General features: G+C 38.1%; 1 protein-coding gene across 1 annotated transcript in view; it reads right to left on the bottom strand.

Annotated features, from left to right (window-relative positions):
• Positions 1-17,430, bottom strand: part of cog6 (component of oligomeric golgi complex 6) — a 52,741-nt gene that overhangs the window by 32,268 nt on the left and 3,043 nt on the right. The window contains exon 4 of the mRNA XM_017696809.2: positions 17,116-17,174. Coding sequence (XP_017552298.1) covers positions 17,116-17,174 — 59 coding nt within the window. The remainder of the gene's footprint in view (positions 1-17,115; positions 17,175-17,430) is intronic.

Here is a 17,430-nt window from a genome sequence, read left to right on the forward strand (position 1 = left end):
TCTGTGGGGTAGTGGAGTGTTGTTTATGTAAAAAAGTAAATAGTCAAAAGCTCTTTTAAATTATGGACTCATCCTACATTTCCTACCTTTGCTGGCAGATGGTCCTGTTACTATTTGGATATTAAGATATTTAAAGAATTATATACTGAAAATAAAATGCCTCCTTTCAACAGCAAGTTGCCAACTTCTTTCTCCCTCAAAACCATTTCTTCAGATATTTACAAATCCACAGTTTTGCCAGAGATACATTTCCACAGTTTCCTAATTTACCCACTAATATTCTTTTGGATATATTCTTCTATAAAGTAGAAGAGTGTGATTTGATGGCACCTACATGGAGCTTATGCTTAACTCATGTGGAAGTGAAAAATCAGGTTTGTGTTCTGATGGGCATAAGCTGCACAGCCGGTGTGAACTGAAATATTATTATAAAAGAAGTGTATCTGTTCCATCAGACACGAGTATTTGATTATATTGCTTTTTGGTACAACAGCTAACTAACTTAATCAAGCCTACATTTCACATGCCATTAGGCAGCGCAGCTCAGTAAGCCTGAGGCAGATCCTCTCATGCTTCTGACTCCTGCTAGATTTAACCCCCAAGTCTCATTCTAATTCTCCACACTGCCTTGTGCCTGATGACTGGCCATGACACTCTGAGCCTCTATGGTTTCATACAGGCGACAAAGGGATGTGCTTAGTCATGCACGCTTTTTCAAGAAAAACATCCCTCATTTCCTGCGTGAAGAGGAGTGTATGACATCCTTTGCTCGCCTGAGAGCAGATGCAAATCATTCCTGAACTTATACAAGAAGAGGAAAAACCTCTGGGAGAACAAAAAAAGGCTTTCGTATAAACAAGAACATGTATGTAGGGTGCCATATAGCTTTAACTCTCCAATAGCAAAGGCTCACTACGCCAACTGTCTGGGATGAAGAAGTCATAAATGGCACCCAGTGATGTAAATCATAATGTAAATGATATGCTTGGGTGGAACAGCACCTGCCTGGAGCTTACAAGGTAAAGGTCATTCCAGTGATGTGATGGGTATATCAGTCCTAAGCAGACTAACTGAGTTAGCTAGGGTTCATGAGCTGCCTAGCACCTAGACTGTTTAAAAGGCAGGCCTCAGCCAACGACAGGACGGAGAGAGACACTTTGTTTAGTCTGTGGCTCCATTTAAACTTTGCCAAAGTTTGTATATTCTCTTTTGTTTTTTCTGCTATTAAGGAGAAAATACAAGCACTTGGTCCTAAACTACAGTATAAATCACTTCGCAAATGCAGGAACATTTCAATATCGTGAAGGCAGCTCCTCTTTGAACATCAAGAACATGTATAAATAAGTGTAAAATATCACAAATCTTTGTATGATACTAAAGTTGATTGTTATGTTAAATATCCAGCAAAGCCTGAATGAAAAAAAGAAAAAAGAAAAAAAATCTATTGAGAACACCTAACAGAGATGTTCACAATTGCTTCATGCGAGTCCAAGTCGAGTCCTAAGTCTTATTGTCTTTGTTATTGGCTGCATCTGTCAGGACTGACATGCCTTTAAACAACGAGCCTTTCATTACAGAAAAAGCTTCAATCTGAAGAACATAACTAAACACAGTGCTTAAAATAAAAAAGGGTAAAACTATCTGAAATGATGTCTGTAAGTCAGTTAAGCAGCCAGAGTCATATTGTTAGTCAGTTAGGCATAAATCAAAGTTGTCCACTTTTTATGAAAATTAGTCTACGTTCTTCATGCACCGACAATATCCACAATATGCTTAGAAAAGCGCATTAAGACAATTTATCACAATAACTATTGAATATCATCATATTGCAAACTGAGGGACAGGCAGGCGAATGGACAAGCAAACAGAGAGATGAGCTAGCTTGATATCTCAGTCATGCATGATCATGCTAGGTTAGCTTTCGCTCATCAGTAGCTTCTGCTCGTTTCTCTGACTCAGACAGACAGAATGTAGAGGAATATCTTTTTGACAGAGCTGTGTTGGCGGGACAAACTACATCAGCCTTGTGACTGGTGAAGGTACAACTTATGTAAGCACTGCCCAAGATTAGGACTTACCACTATATATTGAAAAAGAAAAATTCCACTATATATTGGCCATTTAGTGGATAGTGGGTATAGGAAAGTTATTCACAAGACATACTTTGCATGTATACTGCATGTTTACAAAAACAAGATTAACCTACTTAGAAAGGCATCACAGATTTAGGTTCCCAGGGGACCTGAACTATACTCTGTTCTCTTTGTCTGAATTCAACTGCATGGCTTAGTAGCTATAACTATGTTCATATTCCTCTCTGGAGATTCACAGATTGAAAACTGCCTGTTATAAAAAGAAATGAACTGTAATACTAGGCTCTGTAAGCACAAGGTTGAACAACCCTCAAGCTATTTTTCTGCTCTGGTAAGGCTGCTGCATATGACTTGATCCTTTGATTAGGCTTTAATACTGAGGGCTTTGCAATAAAATGCACTGGGCTGCTATGTAGTTGATGCATAGTTTTCAAATCATTTGATATTATTTTGTAATAAAAATAGCATAGTCACATGTGTAGATGTTCCTTAAATTACACACTGCAAAACTACGGCCTTCTGTTGCCATCAGTGTTTGTAATTAATTCATTTTAAGTGTCTGAGAGTGTGATGTCTCAGATAAAGTCATTGCTACGCAGAGGAAAAATGCCAAATACATTTGCTACAATCAGTGAGGGCAGAGTCATTGAGTCTAACCTATTAAAGAGTTGTGTATCTGAGCCTCCTCAATCAAACACAGTAATTATCCAGCTCAACATTCTGGGCATGATGAAAATAAGAAGGGAAAAGGTTAATCAGCTCATCTACTCAGACAGCTTAACAGATAAACCCTCTCACAGAACTCAATTCGGTTCCAACAAGTTTGCTTTATGGCTGATATTCATTAAAAACTCCATGGGGCTTTTAAAGAGACCTTTTCTAAACTTACCACTTATTACTTCTGTATTTGCATTCGTTTCTTCATGTCCAAATAAATACAAGACATATTTATTTACAAATAAATTAGATTCAATTAGAAGAATAGAGACCAATTAAAATTTACTACCTATGAGAGTACTATAGTGGAAATATTATATATAGTTGCATGCAAAAGTCTGGACCCCCAAGTCAATATTATGTTTTGTTGATTTTCCAAGTCAAAATATATACACATCCCCTACAGAGAACACACTTCGGCACAGTTTAACGCATAATTGTTTATTTGCCTAATTTAACATATTAGAGGAAAAAATAAAACATAAAATGTGACTTGTTCAAAGGTTGTGGCACGTTTTTTTCCAATATGTTAGACTCCACAAATAAATAGCTAGTGTACACTAAAGTTTACATAAAAATGCCTGTGTTAGCTTACTTTCACTTAGAAAATCAACAAAATTTGACCAGGTTGTTTAAACCTTGCAAACTTGCAGCTGCATATCAATGTATGTACCAAACAATATGTAAAATAAAAAGCATGCTGTGACTGAAATATACCTTGCAATGCATTAAAAACACATTAATGAGAGATTGTCAATTCCCTGATTCATCCAAACAACCGATGAACATCTACCATTCAGTGATCGCTTATATGATCATTTGCATGCTGCAGACTGCTACTTAGAGTTTCTTGAGAAACAGGACATTTCATATGCCAGATTCAAATCCTTTATCTAATTTTCAAACAAAAAGCTCCTAATAATGTAATATTTTCACAATTCAACAAGTTTAAAGTGGACATTAATTCCAAACATTCGAGCAGATGAGTTTCTCCTTCCTAAAACCTCTTTTGTACCATAGCAATAACCTTGCTATATAGCTGTAATATATATATATATATATATATATATATATATATATATATATATATATATATATATATATATATATATATATAGATCCATTTTTTTGTATTTAAATTCTATAAGGGGGCTAGGCACCTAAGATTTTCACTTACTTTCCATCTGCGTAAATGTGACGTGACCATAAACGTGATTTGATTTGGATGAATTCGAGCAGAGACCAGAGAGATGAAGGAAGTAGGCAGGAGTACTGTGAGGCTAGTCGCATAGCGAAAAGAATGGTGGCAAAGGCTCAGGCCTATGATGAGCTGTATGAGAGGCTGGACAGGAGCTGGACAGGAGTAAAGGACTTGTATCGTTTGGCTAAACAGAGAGATAGAGCTGGAAAGGATGTACAGCAGGTTAGGCTGATAAAGGATAGAGAGGGAAATGTACTAGTGAGTGAGGAGAGATAGTGGATCAGGAAGTGCAGAGAATTAGAAGGTGGAAGTGAGGGCAGCTTTAAAAAAGGATGAAGAATGGAAAGGCAGTTGGTCCAGATGACATACCTGTGGAGGTATGGAGATGTTTAGGAGAGAAGGCAGTGGACTTTTTAACCAGGTTGTTTAACAAAATCCTGGAGAGTGAGAGGATGCCTGATGAGTGGAGAAGCAGTGTACTGGTCCCCATTTTTAAGAACAAGGGTGATGTGCAGAGCTGCAGTAACTACAGAGGTATAAAGTTGATGAGCCACACCATGAAGGTATGGGAAAGAGTTGTTGAAGCAAGGCTAAGGCGAGAGGTTCAGATCAGTGAGCAGCAGTTTGGTTTCATGCCCAGAAAGAGTACCACAGATGCAATTTTTGCATTGAGAGTGTTGGTAGAGAAGTACAGAGAAGGTCAGAAGGAGCTACATTGTGTCTTTGTGGATCTAGAGAAGGCATATGATAGGGTGCCAAGACAGGAACTGTGGTACTGTATGAGGAAGTCAGGTGTAGCTGAAAAGTATGTTAGGGTGGTGCAGGACATGTATGAGGATAGAGAGACAGTGGTGAGGTGTGTAGTTGGAGTGACAAATGGTTTCAAGGTGAAGGTAGGGTTACATCAGGGATCAGCTTTGAGCCCCTTCTTGTTTGCAATGGTAATGGAAAGGTTGACAGATGAGGTCAGGCAGGAGGCTCCATGGACCATGATGTTTGCAGATGACATTGTAATCTGTGGTGAGAGTAGAGAGCAGGTGGAAGAGAATCTGGAGAGGTGGAGGTTTGCACTGGAGAGGAGAGGAATGAAGGTCAGTAGAGACAAGACGGAATACATGTGTGTAAATGAGAGGGAGGCAGGTGGAAAGGTGAAGATGCAAGAAGTAGAGGTCGTAAAGGTGGATGACTTCCGAACATCTTGGGTCAATCATCCAGAGCAATGGACAGTGTAGAAAAAGAGGTGAAGAAGAGGGTGCAGGCAGGATGGAGTGGGTGGAGATGGGTGTCAGGACTGATGTGTGACAGAAGGATAGCAGCAAGAGTGAAAGGGAAGGTTTACAAGACAGTAGTGCGTCCTGCTATGATGTATGGTTTGGAGACTGTGGCTCTGTCTAAAAGACAGGAGGCTGAGCTGGAGGTGGCGGAGATGAAGATGCTGAGATTTTCATTGGGAGTGACAAGGATGGACAAGATTAGAAATGAGCAGATCAGAGGGACAGTGAAGGTGGAGCAGTTTGGAGATAAAGCCAGAGAGGACAGGTTGAGATGGTTTGGACATGTGTTGAGGAGGAATAGTGGATATATTGGTCAAAGAATGTTGGAGATGGAGCTGCCGGGTAGAAGGAGAAGAGGTAGACCTCAGAGAAGGTTTATGAATGTAGTTAAGGTGGACATGGAGATGGTTGGTGTAAAAGTAGAGGAGGCAGTGGATAGGGCAAGATGGAGGCAGATGATCCGCTGTGGCGACCCCTAAAGGGAGCAGCCGAAAGAAGAAGAAGAAGAAGAAGAAGAGCAGAGACTGCGAGCCAAGCCTCGTCCAACATCAATGTCTGACTTCACAAATGCACTTGGAAGAATGGTCAGAAATTTCCATAAACACATTCCTAACCCTTGTGGAAAACCTTCCCAGAAGAGTTGAAGCTGCTATACCTGCAGAGGGTGGGCTGACATCATTAAACCCTATGAAGTATCATCATCAGCATGTCACTCAAGTTCATATGTATGTGAAGAGAGACCAGCGAATTCTTTTGACACTATAGAGAATATATATTGCATGTACTGTGAACATGTCATCACAACCATAACTAACTGTATACTACGTTCAGCATTCAAGAAAATCAAATTATCCTCAAAGTATGGGACCAAAACCAAACAAAAAACAAACAGAAAAAAAAACAGCCTATTCACAATTAATGTACATTTTTTGGTCATATTGGTATGACATTAGTGGAGGTTCCTTAAAAAGGGAGTCTCAAGATTATCTTGGACAATTTTAAATTAAGTATAGTTTCAATCTCTTTTTTATTATTAAAATGTTATTTGGAATATTTCTTCTTCTTCTTTAGGTACACAGTCTTTTGCAAGCAGCCAAGAGGTCCAGGAAATTACTCCAAAGTAAAGTGCTTGCAAAGCCATTATAGAGTGCCTTTGTTTGTTTATTAGAGTAATAACTATAAAAAACAATGCTATATAGATTGGACCAGAATTACCATGATGAAACTGAGAAAGTTCCTGCTTATTTTACTTTAGGCTACACATTCATTAGCCAATTTTTCCATTGAGATTTCTCAGATTCACAGCCCACTAGGGAATATTATTCATTTGGGTCTATACACAGTGTTTAAACACAAGATGGCACTACATGGCATCAACGTCAGTGTTTTTTTTTATTATTATTACATTTTAATAAATTTTAAATTTTATTAAATTTTAAATTTGTTTTCAATCCAACCATTCATTTAGTATATTTTATATTCCAAAGTTTTTGTATACAATTTTTCAGATTTCAATATTCTCAGGTTTTCATTCAATATTCACTCAACTTTTTCCTTGGTGTCTCCTTTTGCCATAATGTTTGATGTTGTTTGCTTTACTAGCACAAAAGGTAAATTAATCTCTTCACAACTCTCGTACTATGCCAGCAAGTAAGTCAGTGTGCAAATAAAAGAACTTACACACATAAAACATTCAAAGTCAATCCAAAGGTATTAAAATTAAGCAGGGCTGACATATAGCTTAATCAAAATTAATTCATGGTGTCTGTTCAGAGTCCTAGCCAGCTCATTTTGACACCATCATCCAGCTGAACCCATGGCATCAGCAGCTGTTTCACAGAGATCCTGGGAAAATTTGGCAGTCATAAAGCAGTTAGTTAGTCACACGTCAATGCCCCTGAAGGATGTTCACTTACCTGTCCTTCTGACCAATATGACAGGAATTTTCACTGGCTGCTTGTATCATCCTATGGTTTCATTAACTACCGTCAGTGACCCAAAGATTCTGCTGCAACTTCAATCAATTGCAATTCCAAAACTCTAACTGATTAAAACTATTCTCCCTTTTATCTTTTGTATTCTTTTGCTCTGTCCATCGAAGTAATGGAAAAGTCTAGCTTCATGTCATGGAAAAAGTGTGGAATACATTTCCTATCCTATGCTTCAGTGAACCTGCTCGCTCAGGCATCCCCAATCGGACACAATGCCACAGAATCAAACAAGGAACTCAGACACAGCGCAATGAAATATACCGATCAGTCATCCATGGCCAAACAAAGATATCATTCTTCAAATAGCAAGTCCGTTCACTTTTAAACTTAGTCTGATGATTCTCACAGACTGTTAAACTCCAGGTTCAAATGTCCCCTCTCTGCTCAAGAACACTGTACCCTCTGGAAAAGGGGGGCGGGGGTGACTGGGTCCTTAGACACCCCATGACATAATATCCTCACAATAATTCCTTGCTACAATTCTGTGGTGAATTATGAAGATTTATCATATACTAAGAACTGTGATAACATTATTTATGATATTTACATTTTTGACTAAATTGCATTCCCCACAGTGACCAGACAAGATTTGGTTATACTTTTCCCCACATAAAAAGCACATTTCTCTCTTTTTTTCATATTTTTTCCCTATGTTTCTCACATAAAAAGCACACGTTCCGATTCATTTTTTACATTAATTTATCTTTCCCTCCATTACATGTTTCATCAACTATGCTAAACAACCATTCCTATCAAAGCCCCCACTGACAGAAGCTTTGTTCTCATCGTAAAGAAAAAAAGAAACCTCAGCACCATCAAGTGAACGGAAACAATAATTGTTCCATCATACTATAAATAAGCATTAAAATAGCATTGACAGTATACACTCTATACAGTATACAGCCACTTTATTATGTTCATATGCCTCTTAACACAAATAGCTAATTAGCCAATCTCATGTCTGCAACTCAGTGCATTTAGGCATGTAGAAGTGGTCAAGACAACTTACTCAAGTGCAAACAGCATCAGAATGGGGAAGAAAGGGGATTTAAGTGACTTTGAACGTGGCGTGGTTGCTGGTGCCAGTCGGGCTGGTCTGAGTATTTCAGAAACTGCTGATCTACTGGGATTTTCACGCACAACCATCTCTAGGGTTCACAGAGAATGGTCAGAAAAAGAGAAAATATCCAGTGAGCCGCAGTTGTGTGGACGAAAATGCCTTGTTGATGTGAGAGGTCAGAGGAGAATGGGCAGACTGACTCGAGATGATAGAAAGGCAACAGTAACTCAAATTACCAACCAAAATCTCTGAGCAATGTTTCCAACACCTTGTTGAAAGTATGCCATGAAGAATTAAGGCAGTTCTGAAGGCAAAAGGGGGTCCAACCTTTTACTAGCAAGGTGTACCTAATAAAGTGGCCGGTGAGTGTATAATGTAGATAGTTGCAAACAGATTAAGACTTAAAAATAGATCTTCTGGATTTTGCTGTATAGAAATATGGCACCAGAGGACCACTGCTGAGCAATTCAAAGCTTAGCTAGATTCAGCTGGGTACTTTAACATCTGCTGTTTTCCAGACATGGTCTGAAAAGTGTTAAAGCTTCAGATGGCATTGGATCCACCCAAGGGATGTGCCTTTTGACTCATTTTGATAAGAGTTAAATGAACAAAAATGTGTTTAACTACATGAAGGGGAAAGAAAGAAAGAAAGAAAGAAAGAAAGAAAAGAAAGAAAAGAAAGAAAAGAAAGAAAAGAAAGAAAGAAAAGAAAGAAAGAAAGAAAAGAAAAGAAAGAAAAGAAAGAAAAGAAAGAAAAGAAAGAAAGAAAGAAAGAAAGAAAGAAAAGAAAAGAAAAGAAAAGAAAAGAAAAGAAAAGAAAAGAAAAGAAAAGAAACTTTGGCCGAAATTTGTCCAGGGTTGCAGGAACTTATGTTTATGTGCCTGCAGAGGCAGAAGGATAGATTTCAAAATATGTTTTATTATTTTTAAAAAATGGCAAAGGCAAACCGCTAGCTTTTCGTGTCACATCAGATGAGCTACTAGGGTACTACAGCTTACCATTTCTACAGGTATTTTTTCCTCCTCAGTGGACAATGTACCAGTATGTCAGTTTGTAGGAGGAACATATTTTCACTGTTTCTGTTAGCTAACATCACAATGTGCATTAAGGCTGCAATCTCTGCCTTCTCACACCCTTAACAATATGTACTTGAATATGCACTCATGTTAAGGCACTGTTTCTTGAGTAGTAAAGTAGAACATGTATTTGCAAAAGTGAACAAATCTTCACAGTTCTGGTAAAATATAAAATTAGCTTTTCACTGAATTATTAGCCTGTATATTTTGTGCATTCTCCCATTATGAAACATAACAAAATACCTGAATAGTTAGTATAGTATTCAAATACTGGCACCTCAAACAGATAACTCAGGACCCAAGTACCCGTGCACATTTCTACCCCACACTATAAGGTCAAAGCACTATCAGCAAGCACGTGTATGCAGTTGAGACACTCATCCCACCCCCCCACCCCCCCATGAAAGCTTCTTTCAAAGGAGAAGCAAAAGCAGAAGCGGCAGACAATCAATGCTATCAGGTGCCTGTCTATTTGCTTGTCCTCTGTCTTCTTTGTTCAGGGCTTTTTTCCCCCTTCTCATCACAAGCCAGAGCTTTTGTGTTCTTTTGTGAAATATTGGCGCTAAACGCTAACAAATGACACTGGCACTGAGTGATGGGGAAAAGGTGGGAGGTGGGAAGCAGACAGAGGATGCAAGACATGTTCTCATCAAACTGATATGCTCATTTGTCACTGAGCCCAGGCCTGTCTGAAATGTTTGCTGTCTTTTGGATAGGATGAGGAAAAACATCTTTTAGCATGAAACGATCTGAACATAAATACCATGAAACAGTGGAGGAAACAGACAAGGTACTCTTACAAAAGTCCTCTAATAACATAAAGACAATAGGTGATATGACCAATTACTATATGAATAAAACTAACCAGTTAAAGGAAAGTGAGAACTAGGCCTGTCACCATCACCTATATTTGCAGTAAAGTAGTCTACCGATTATTTTGGCAATTGAGTAACGACAGTAGGAAATGGCCAAACAATAAAAATGGACTAAACTAAACAATAATCGATGCCTGGCCTTTCAAATATTCCAAAACACCTAAATAGAAGATGATAAACTAGAAAGCCTATTATAAAGCCTTTGTGAAAAGGTATACAAATAGGTGTGTCCATCAGGTTCTCTTTCTTACTATTAGAGACATCAAAAGGAAAATTAAAACATTCATTAACACCATGCAAACTGCCAACTACTGTTATGAATTTCACTGACTGGAGAACTCTAGGTTAAGTGTTTTCCCTCTTATCACTAAAATGCTCTTAAAAAGGGGTGGGAGTCGCTAGCTGCAGCACACTATGATATTGCTGAGAAACTTCATCCATGATATGATTATACTGGTCAAACCTATCAACCTAAACATCAGTCCAATGCTGATCATTTTTTAAGCAATTATCTGCCAAAGACTGTAATTAATACCTCCAAAAGAATTTTTTTTCTGTTTTATCTGTTAAAGTTTACACTTTTATTCACCTCACCACATTCTTATTAACCAGAATAAAACAGAAGCAGTCCTAAAAGAAAAGCTCTCACTGAAACAAGCTAAAGAAGACGCAACCACTGCCAGCCTTTACCATGCACCTCCACTGCTCAGCTTTTTTTGTGTCCTGGAAATGCCATGTCATGCTCTTCAAAATAAGCTGCAAGTGTCCAGTGGGGTCAAAATAAAAAGGTCAGCAAGCTGGTCTATATCATCAACTCCTACATAAGAGCCATCACAAAGCGTGGCCCAAAGGTCAGCTGGAATAGTGATTCAGCTTGGAAAAGTCCTGTGGTGTTAATATTTCAGATCCTACATTCTGTTGGTTCTTTTTTCCTACTAAGTGAATGAGTAGCCTGTGTCCTTGTCCTGCCTCTCCCACAGCATCCCCCCTTTGAGGCAAGAAATGTCAGGGAAGGTTACAAAGCAGCCGGACTGGCAGGAACACTCCCATCTGGCTCGCTGCATTGTGGAGGCACTGACAAAAATATCACTGAGAGAGAACTGCTCCCAAAGGGACTGTAGGACAAAATGACAGTGGCAACAGACCCAGAGTATGCACTCTATATTCATAGAACACCCAGTTCAATTTGCAGAGGACATTGCACCAAAATTATTACTTGTTATAGCTATTAGTAAGTCTTCCACTAAGAAGAAAGTGTGTACCACATACACAGTATGGGAGTAAGCTAGGTGTTCGATTTGCATTACGTTCTTTGTATGCAAGTACATAATGACTTAAAAATACAAGGGTGCATTTTTGTTTTTTTTTTGTTCAATTAGTTCTGATGTAAAAACAATAACAAAAACTTGGCAAAATGCAAAGGACGGTTTTTCTTTCTGCAAGACAAGACAATTCACACAACCAAAACCTTTTACCCAATTAAAATCATAGTACAATCTAGTATTCTACTAAAACATTATATCAAAATCAATTAATAGTTTGGAATCTGCATTTGCAACAGAATTCTTGGCTTGTTTTAATGAATTAAAAGAGGAAATAGTCAAGCAAAAGTTTTAACTCCCCAAACTGCATGTTCTGTTGAAGTGAAAATAACTTCTTCAATAATCTTCTACAGGGAACAAAGGAGAATATAGCATTTTCCTGCTAAATTTTATTGCACAATTTCTAATTACTTGCTGAGTTGAACAACAAATAAATCTAAATCTAAAGCACAAATTTTGTATTTTGAGTTTTTTTTTTATTTATTTCATTTCCCAATAATATAATTCAGCAAACAGTAACAATAACTATACATTAAAACATACAGAAATGTGTTCTCTGTAGAGGATGTGCACATTCTTTCAGTTACAAAATCATGTAATTTGACTAAAATGGTTGTGAATATGTTGCCTAACCTCTGAGACATTGTTTTTTGATAGTTATGACCTAAAACATGCATTTTCATAGGAAAAAGACATCAAACTGTCAAAGAAGTGGCTGTCAGTATCTTTAGTTAGGACACCATCTATTGCACTTATGTTTATGTTAAATTAGAAGGACTCCATACACCCTGTCTAGACACCAGCCTTTTACATTGTTTTTCTATTTGAAGATGTTAAGTTATGAAAAGGTGCAAATATGCAGCTTTCCTTTGACAAAATTAATATAGTGAACCTTTAAAATTCAATTTAAGTATACAATCAAACCAAAACTATTGCTGTACCTTTGACAGTACATTTACATCTATCTTTATAGTATTTTTGTCCACCCACCCACATATACAGGGTGGTCCATTTATATGGATACACCCAAATAAAATGGGAATGGTTGGTGATATTAACTTCCTGTTTGTGGCACATTAGTTTATGGGAGGGGGGAAAACTTTTCAAGATGGGTGGTGACCATGGCGACCATTTTGAAGTCGGCCATTTTGCATCCAACTTTAGTTTTTTTTAATCCACTTTGGAAGCTGGAACGTTCCCTGAGTTTTTCCAGCAAGATGGTGCACCACCACATTATGGGTGTCAGGTCTGAGCATTCCTAGATGAACAGTTTCCTGGAAAGTGGATTGGTCGTCGTGGACCAGTTGAATGGCCCCCAAGGTCTCCCGAACTGACCCCCTTAGACTTTTATCTTTGAGGTCATCTGAAGGCAACTGTCTATGCTGTGAAGATACGAGATGTGCAGCACCTGAAACTACGGACACTGGAAGCCTGTGCTAGCATTTCTTCTGCGGTGTTGCTATCAGTGTGTGAAGAGCGGGAGAAGAGGGTTGCATTGACAATCCAACACAATGGGCAGCACTTTGAACACATTTTATAAGTGGTCAGAAACTTGTAAATAACTCATGAAAGAGTAAAGTTACGTTACAACCAAGCACACCATTGTTTTTCCTGTGAAATTCTCAATAAGTTTGATGTGTCACACGACCCTCTTCCCATTGAAAAAACTAAAGTTGGATCCAAAATGGCCGCCATGGTCACCACCCATCTTGAAAAGTTTTCCCCCTCCCATATACTAACGTGCCACAACAGGAAGTTAATATCACCAACCATTCCCATTTTATTTGGGTGTATCCATATAAATGGCCCACCCTGTATATAAATAAATGACCCCAAAAAAAGAAATTGCATTGTAGTCATCACAACCTCTGGTTCCTATCAACACCACTGTAAACAACTCAAAGCTGATACACAATGCACACAATCTCACTCTGAATGACTGTTTACTTCTTAAAAATTGAATTACAACGTTTGAGAAATGAGTACCTCAACGTCTAACTTGAAAAAAATGGTAGTAGAACAAAATAAATAAAACAGTCACAATTTGTTTAAATCTCTAGCTATGAGGGCAAATGAATTAAATAAAAATGCAAAAGCGTTTCAAGGTTTATTCACCAGAGGGGACCTAGAAGAGTTAAGCATAAAGAGTTTGAAAGAAATGCACAGCCTGCGAAATCACCACTTGTTCCAATTCTATCGGTCTACAAGCACCATATATCATGCTTGGAGATACCAAAGACTCTTGGTGGATCATGCTCAAGGTCTGAGGCCAAGGCACCAGAGCATGGCGTTACCAGCTGACCATCACAGCTGTCAGACACAATTGAAGCCAGCAGGAGAAGTGGTTGCACAGGGTCAGAGAGGCCCGCAATGCCCAGCTCAGCTCATCTCCATCGCTTTCGGCCTGGTTTAATCACTCAGACTGCCTATTTTAGTCTGCCCAACTTTCTGTCAGTCACTACTTCTCTGCATAGACCACTATTTCTCTCTCTTACTCAATCCATCTTTCTTTCTCTCTCTTTTTCACGCTGGCGTGACAGTGGATCATGAGGTGTGACACTGCTGAGCGTTCTTGTCGCCTCCTCGACAGCCCCCACTCTCCTATCAATTCCGCCCAAATGAGTTTTATTGGCAGCCTCTCAATGGTCATAAACAACAGTGCGACACCAGTGAGGACCATAAAGCTGATCTGTGGGTGGCAAAAGGTGATGGAAATGCCCTGGCTGAGGACATCAATTCATCACCCGCTGCTTCTGTGCTCTGTCCTCATGTCCTCAGGCCCCAGAGGAATACTTCTAATAGCTTGCCATTCAACCGCTCATGTCGCAACAGAACACAGATCCCAGCCACAAAGACCCATTTCCATTCTCTGCTGTCTGAGGGGAAAATGCTGTAGTGTCTACATTGTCTTTGTTATCTTCTGGAGTCTATAATCAGTCGAATTCAAAATGATCAGCAAACAGGAGATATGAGAGTATTAATTACCCATTCTGCACTGAAGTAAGATGGGAATGAAACTTCGAGCGCAGGCTTATGAATCATTCATCAGAGCTCATCAACACTCAAATTTCTTACTAATCTATGAATCTATGGACGCTTATTCATATTCCTCACACGAACAAATACAAGACTGGAACAGACCAAAGGCTGACAAAGGATATGAGAAAATGCTTGACTAAAATAGGACAAAATCAGTATCAAATAGCACTTCATGTTAGATTCTAGAAATAGAAAACTTATCCTCAAGAGAGTTTCGCAGCTCTGTATTTCTGCCAACAACAAAAATAGAACACGCAAGCATCAAAGTGATTACTATTTGTGTAATGTGCAGATCTGCAGTTAAAACTGCAATTCAGCTTAAAGTTTCTAAAGTTTGCACACTTGAGCAAATAGAAATAGCTCTTACTGATAATCACATTGATAATGCGTAATAAGAATGATTACTTATTTAAATATCTGTGTTAAGAGATGAAGGCGTTTCACTCTGGCACGTTATGTGCATCACAAAGAAACACATGATAGTACACTTTATTTCTTAGCTTATTTTTTGCTGTTGCATGCATGAGTGAAGTAGGTGCTAAGGCATATACACTCCTTGTAAGTTGTGTATTTGAGCTAGTTTTATTTCCAGACATCGTTTAGTTCTCCGTTGTAGTGTATTTGCAGTCTCTTGCCATTTTGGCTACATATTTGCAGCAGCACTGCCTTGTAATGCTGTTTAATGCTAAGCAGATGGTGATAAAGTGCTACACCTGTGGCATGTGTTGATGAATATTTTGCACTTCACTGATAATTTTATAGGCTTAGACTTTCTCACACATGCATATGTGGCAAAATACACCTTCCTGGCTGCTGCCTTTGTGATTAAAAAAGCTGAAATCCCAATCTGTCCTCTGGCCAGCCCCACACCAATAAAACAGTTCCTACAAGCTTCCTCAGCATTACTGATTCATTTTTCACACCACAAATGTAAGGTAAACAGTAATAAAATTTGTCAATATCATTCTTCCTAGCCGTGTTTATTCATTAATAATTAATGTAATTTCTTAAACAAATTCTAAAGTAAATCCTGCCCAATAATGTCTGTTGTACTATTATGCTGCCCCCACTCACCTAATACTAATGTGATCAAGGCAATCAAGAACTTCTGAAGTTAATTAGCTGAAGCAGGTGTGACAGTGATTAGAACCACATTCCATAGGAATGTAGATCATTAGGACTAGAGTTAGAGACCACGAGCATGGAATGTGAACATCTGAACAGCTCAGCGCTAAAACAAACTTCTGATAAAAGGCCAGCCTTTTTAAGGCAGAGGTGGTAGTTTTCTAAACTCATACTCAAAAGTAGTATTACTTTTGAGAAATAATAATTCAAATTAAAGCACATTTCCAAAAAAAAAAAAAAAATCAAAATGTACTTAAGTAATGAGTAACTTAAAGAACAGCAGTGGAATTTTTGGGATCCTTTCAGTCTAAAATAAAAAGCTATACCTCGTTACAATCGCAAAGCAATTCAGATGATGTCAGCACAACTTAGGAGTTATAAACTAAACATTAATGTGTGAAATGGAACCAAGGAAAAAGTACAGTGCTTTCCTCAAAAATACAGTAGAAAGTATTATCTGTTGCAAATACATCAGAGTACATTCAACTGAAAAAAGGGCACTAGGTACTACCCACCTCTGCTTTTAGGTCACTTAAATCTATGTAAGATTTTTTTTAACTTATAGAAACTTTAAAACCTTACGCAACATGATAACATTTTAAAGGGGAAACGATAGTTAAAAACAAATGATAGACAATTTATAAAGCACACATGAAGTAAGATTAAGGACTGACTAAGTGTCTGGCAATCAGGCTTAATGAACATTTAACTGTGAATGATGAGAGAATTTGAGGCAGTAAATCTCTGGGCAATAATCAAAAAGCCTCTTTGAGCCAAGACAGGGGAAATATAGGCTTGTAAATGAAAGGACTGTAAACCAACTTTACTCATCCATATATCTTTAAGATTTGCTTGTTTGTTTTCTTACTTACAAACATCCAAAACTCAGTTTGCCAACACACAGAGGATAAGTGTCTAAAGTTAGACCCTTTGATGCACATCAACTTCATGGCATATTTGCACATAATTCAAACTCGTTTAGCATATCAGAAGCAAAGAGTCAATCAACTTTCTAATTTCATCCTAAATTTAAGCAACTGAACCTGAGAGGTAGTGTGTTATCGGGAAATTACATTGTGGCTGTGATTGAAGCTAAGGTTTCAGCGAGTATGTAGCAAATACCACTAAATTAAAAAAAAAATGACTTGGGTCACAAGCTCCAACAGAACAAAAACAAATCACAAAATGTGTTCAGCATTCAAGCTGAATTATTATACAGAACTGACAAATCAGCACAAAGATAACAGCATGTTAAAAACTGTACCCCATTTTCGTGGAGCAAGCAGATCATGCTTTTATAACTCAATACTGTAACAATACGTAATATTTAATTAAACTCACTTTTCTCCTTGTAGTTTGTTGGTTTTCAGAATCAGGTCCTGGGTTTGTTCTTTAGCTGCCTATTAAAACAAAGAGGCCTCAGTTATGATAAAGAAAGCCATAAAACAACCGCAAAAACACATTAACGTGATCAATTTTCTTGGTGTTAACTTTTTTTTTTTATTTAAATAAAGTTTTCTGCCCAATTTAATCATGGCCAATTTCATTGCTAGTTCTCCCCCATAACATAATGCTACTAAGCTGTAAGGGTGAAGGCAAGCATGTCTTTCTCAAAGACACATGAAGCTCCGCTGCGTCTTTTCAAGCTGCCACTAG

The sequence above is a fragment of the Pygocentrus nattereri genome, chromosome 17 (assembly GCF_015220715.1).
Source record: "Pygocentrus nattereri isolate fPygNat1 chromosome 17, fPygNat1.pri, whole genome shotgun sequence".
Lineage (NCBI taxonomy): Eukaryota > Metazoa > Chordata > Actinopteri > Characiformes > Serrasalmidae > Pygocentrus > Pygocentrus nattereri.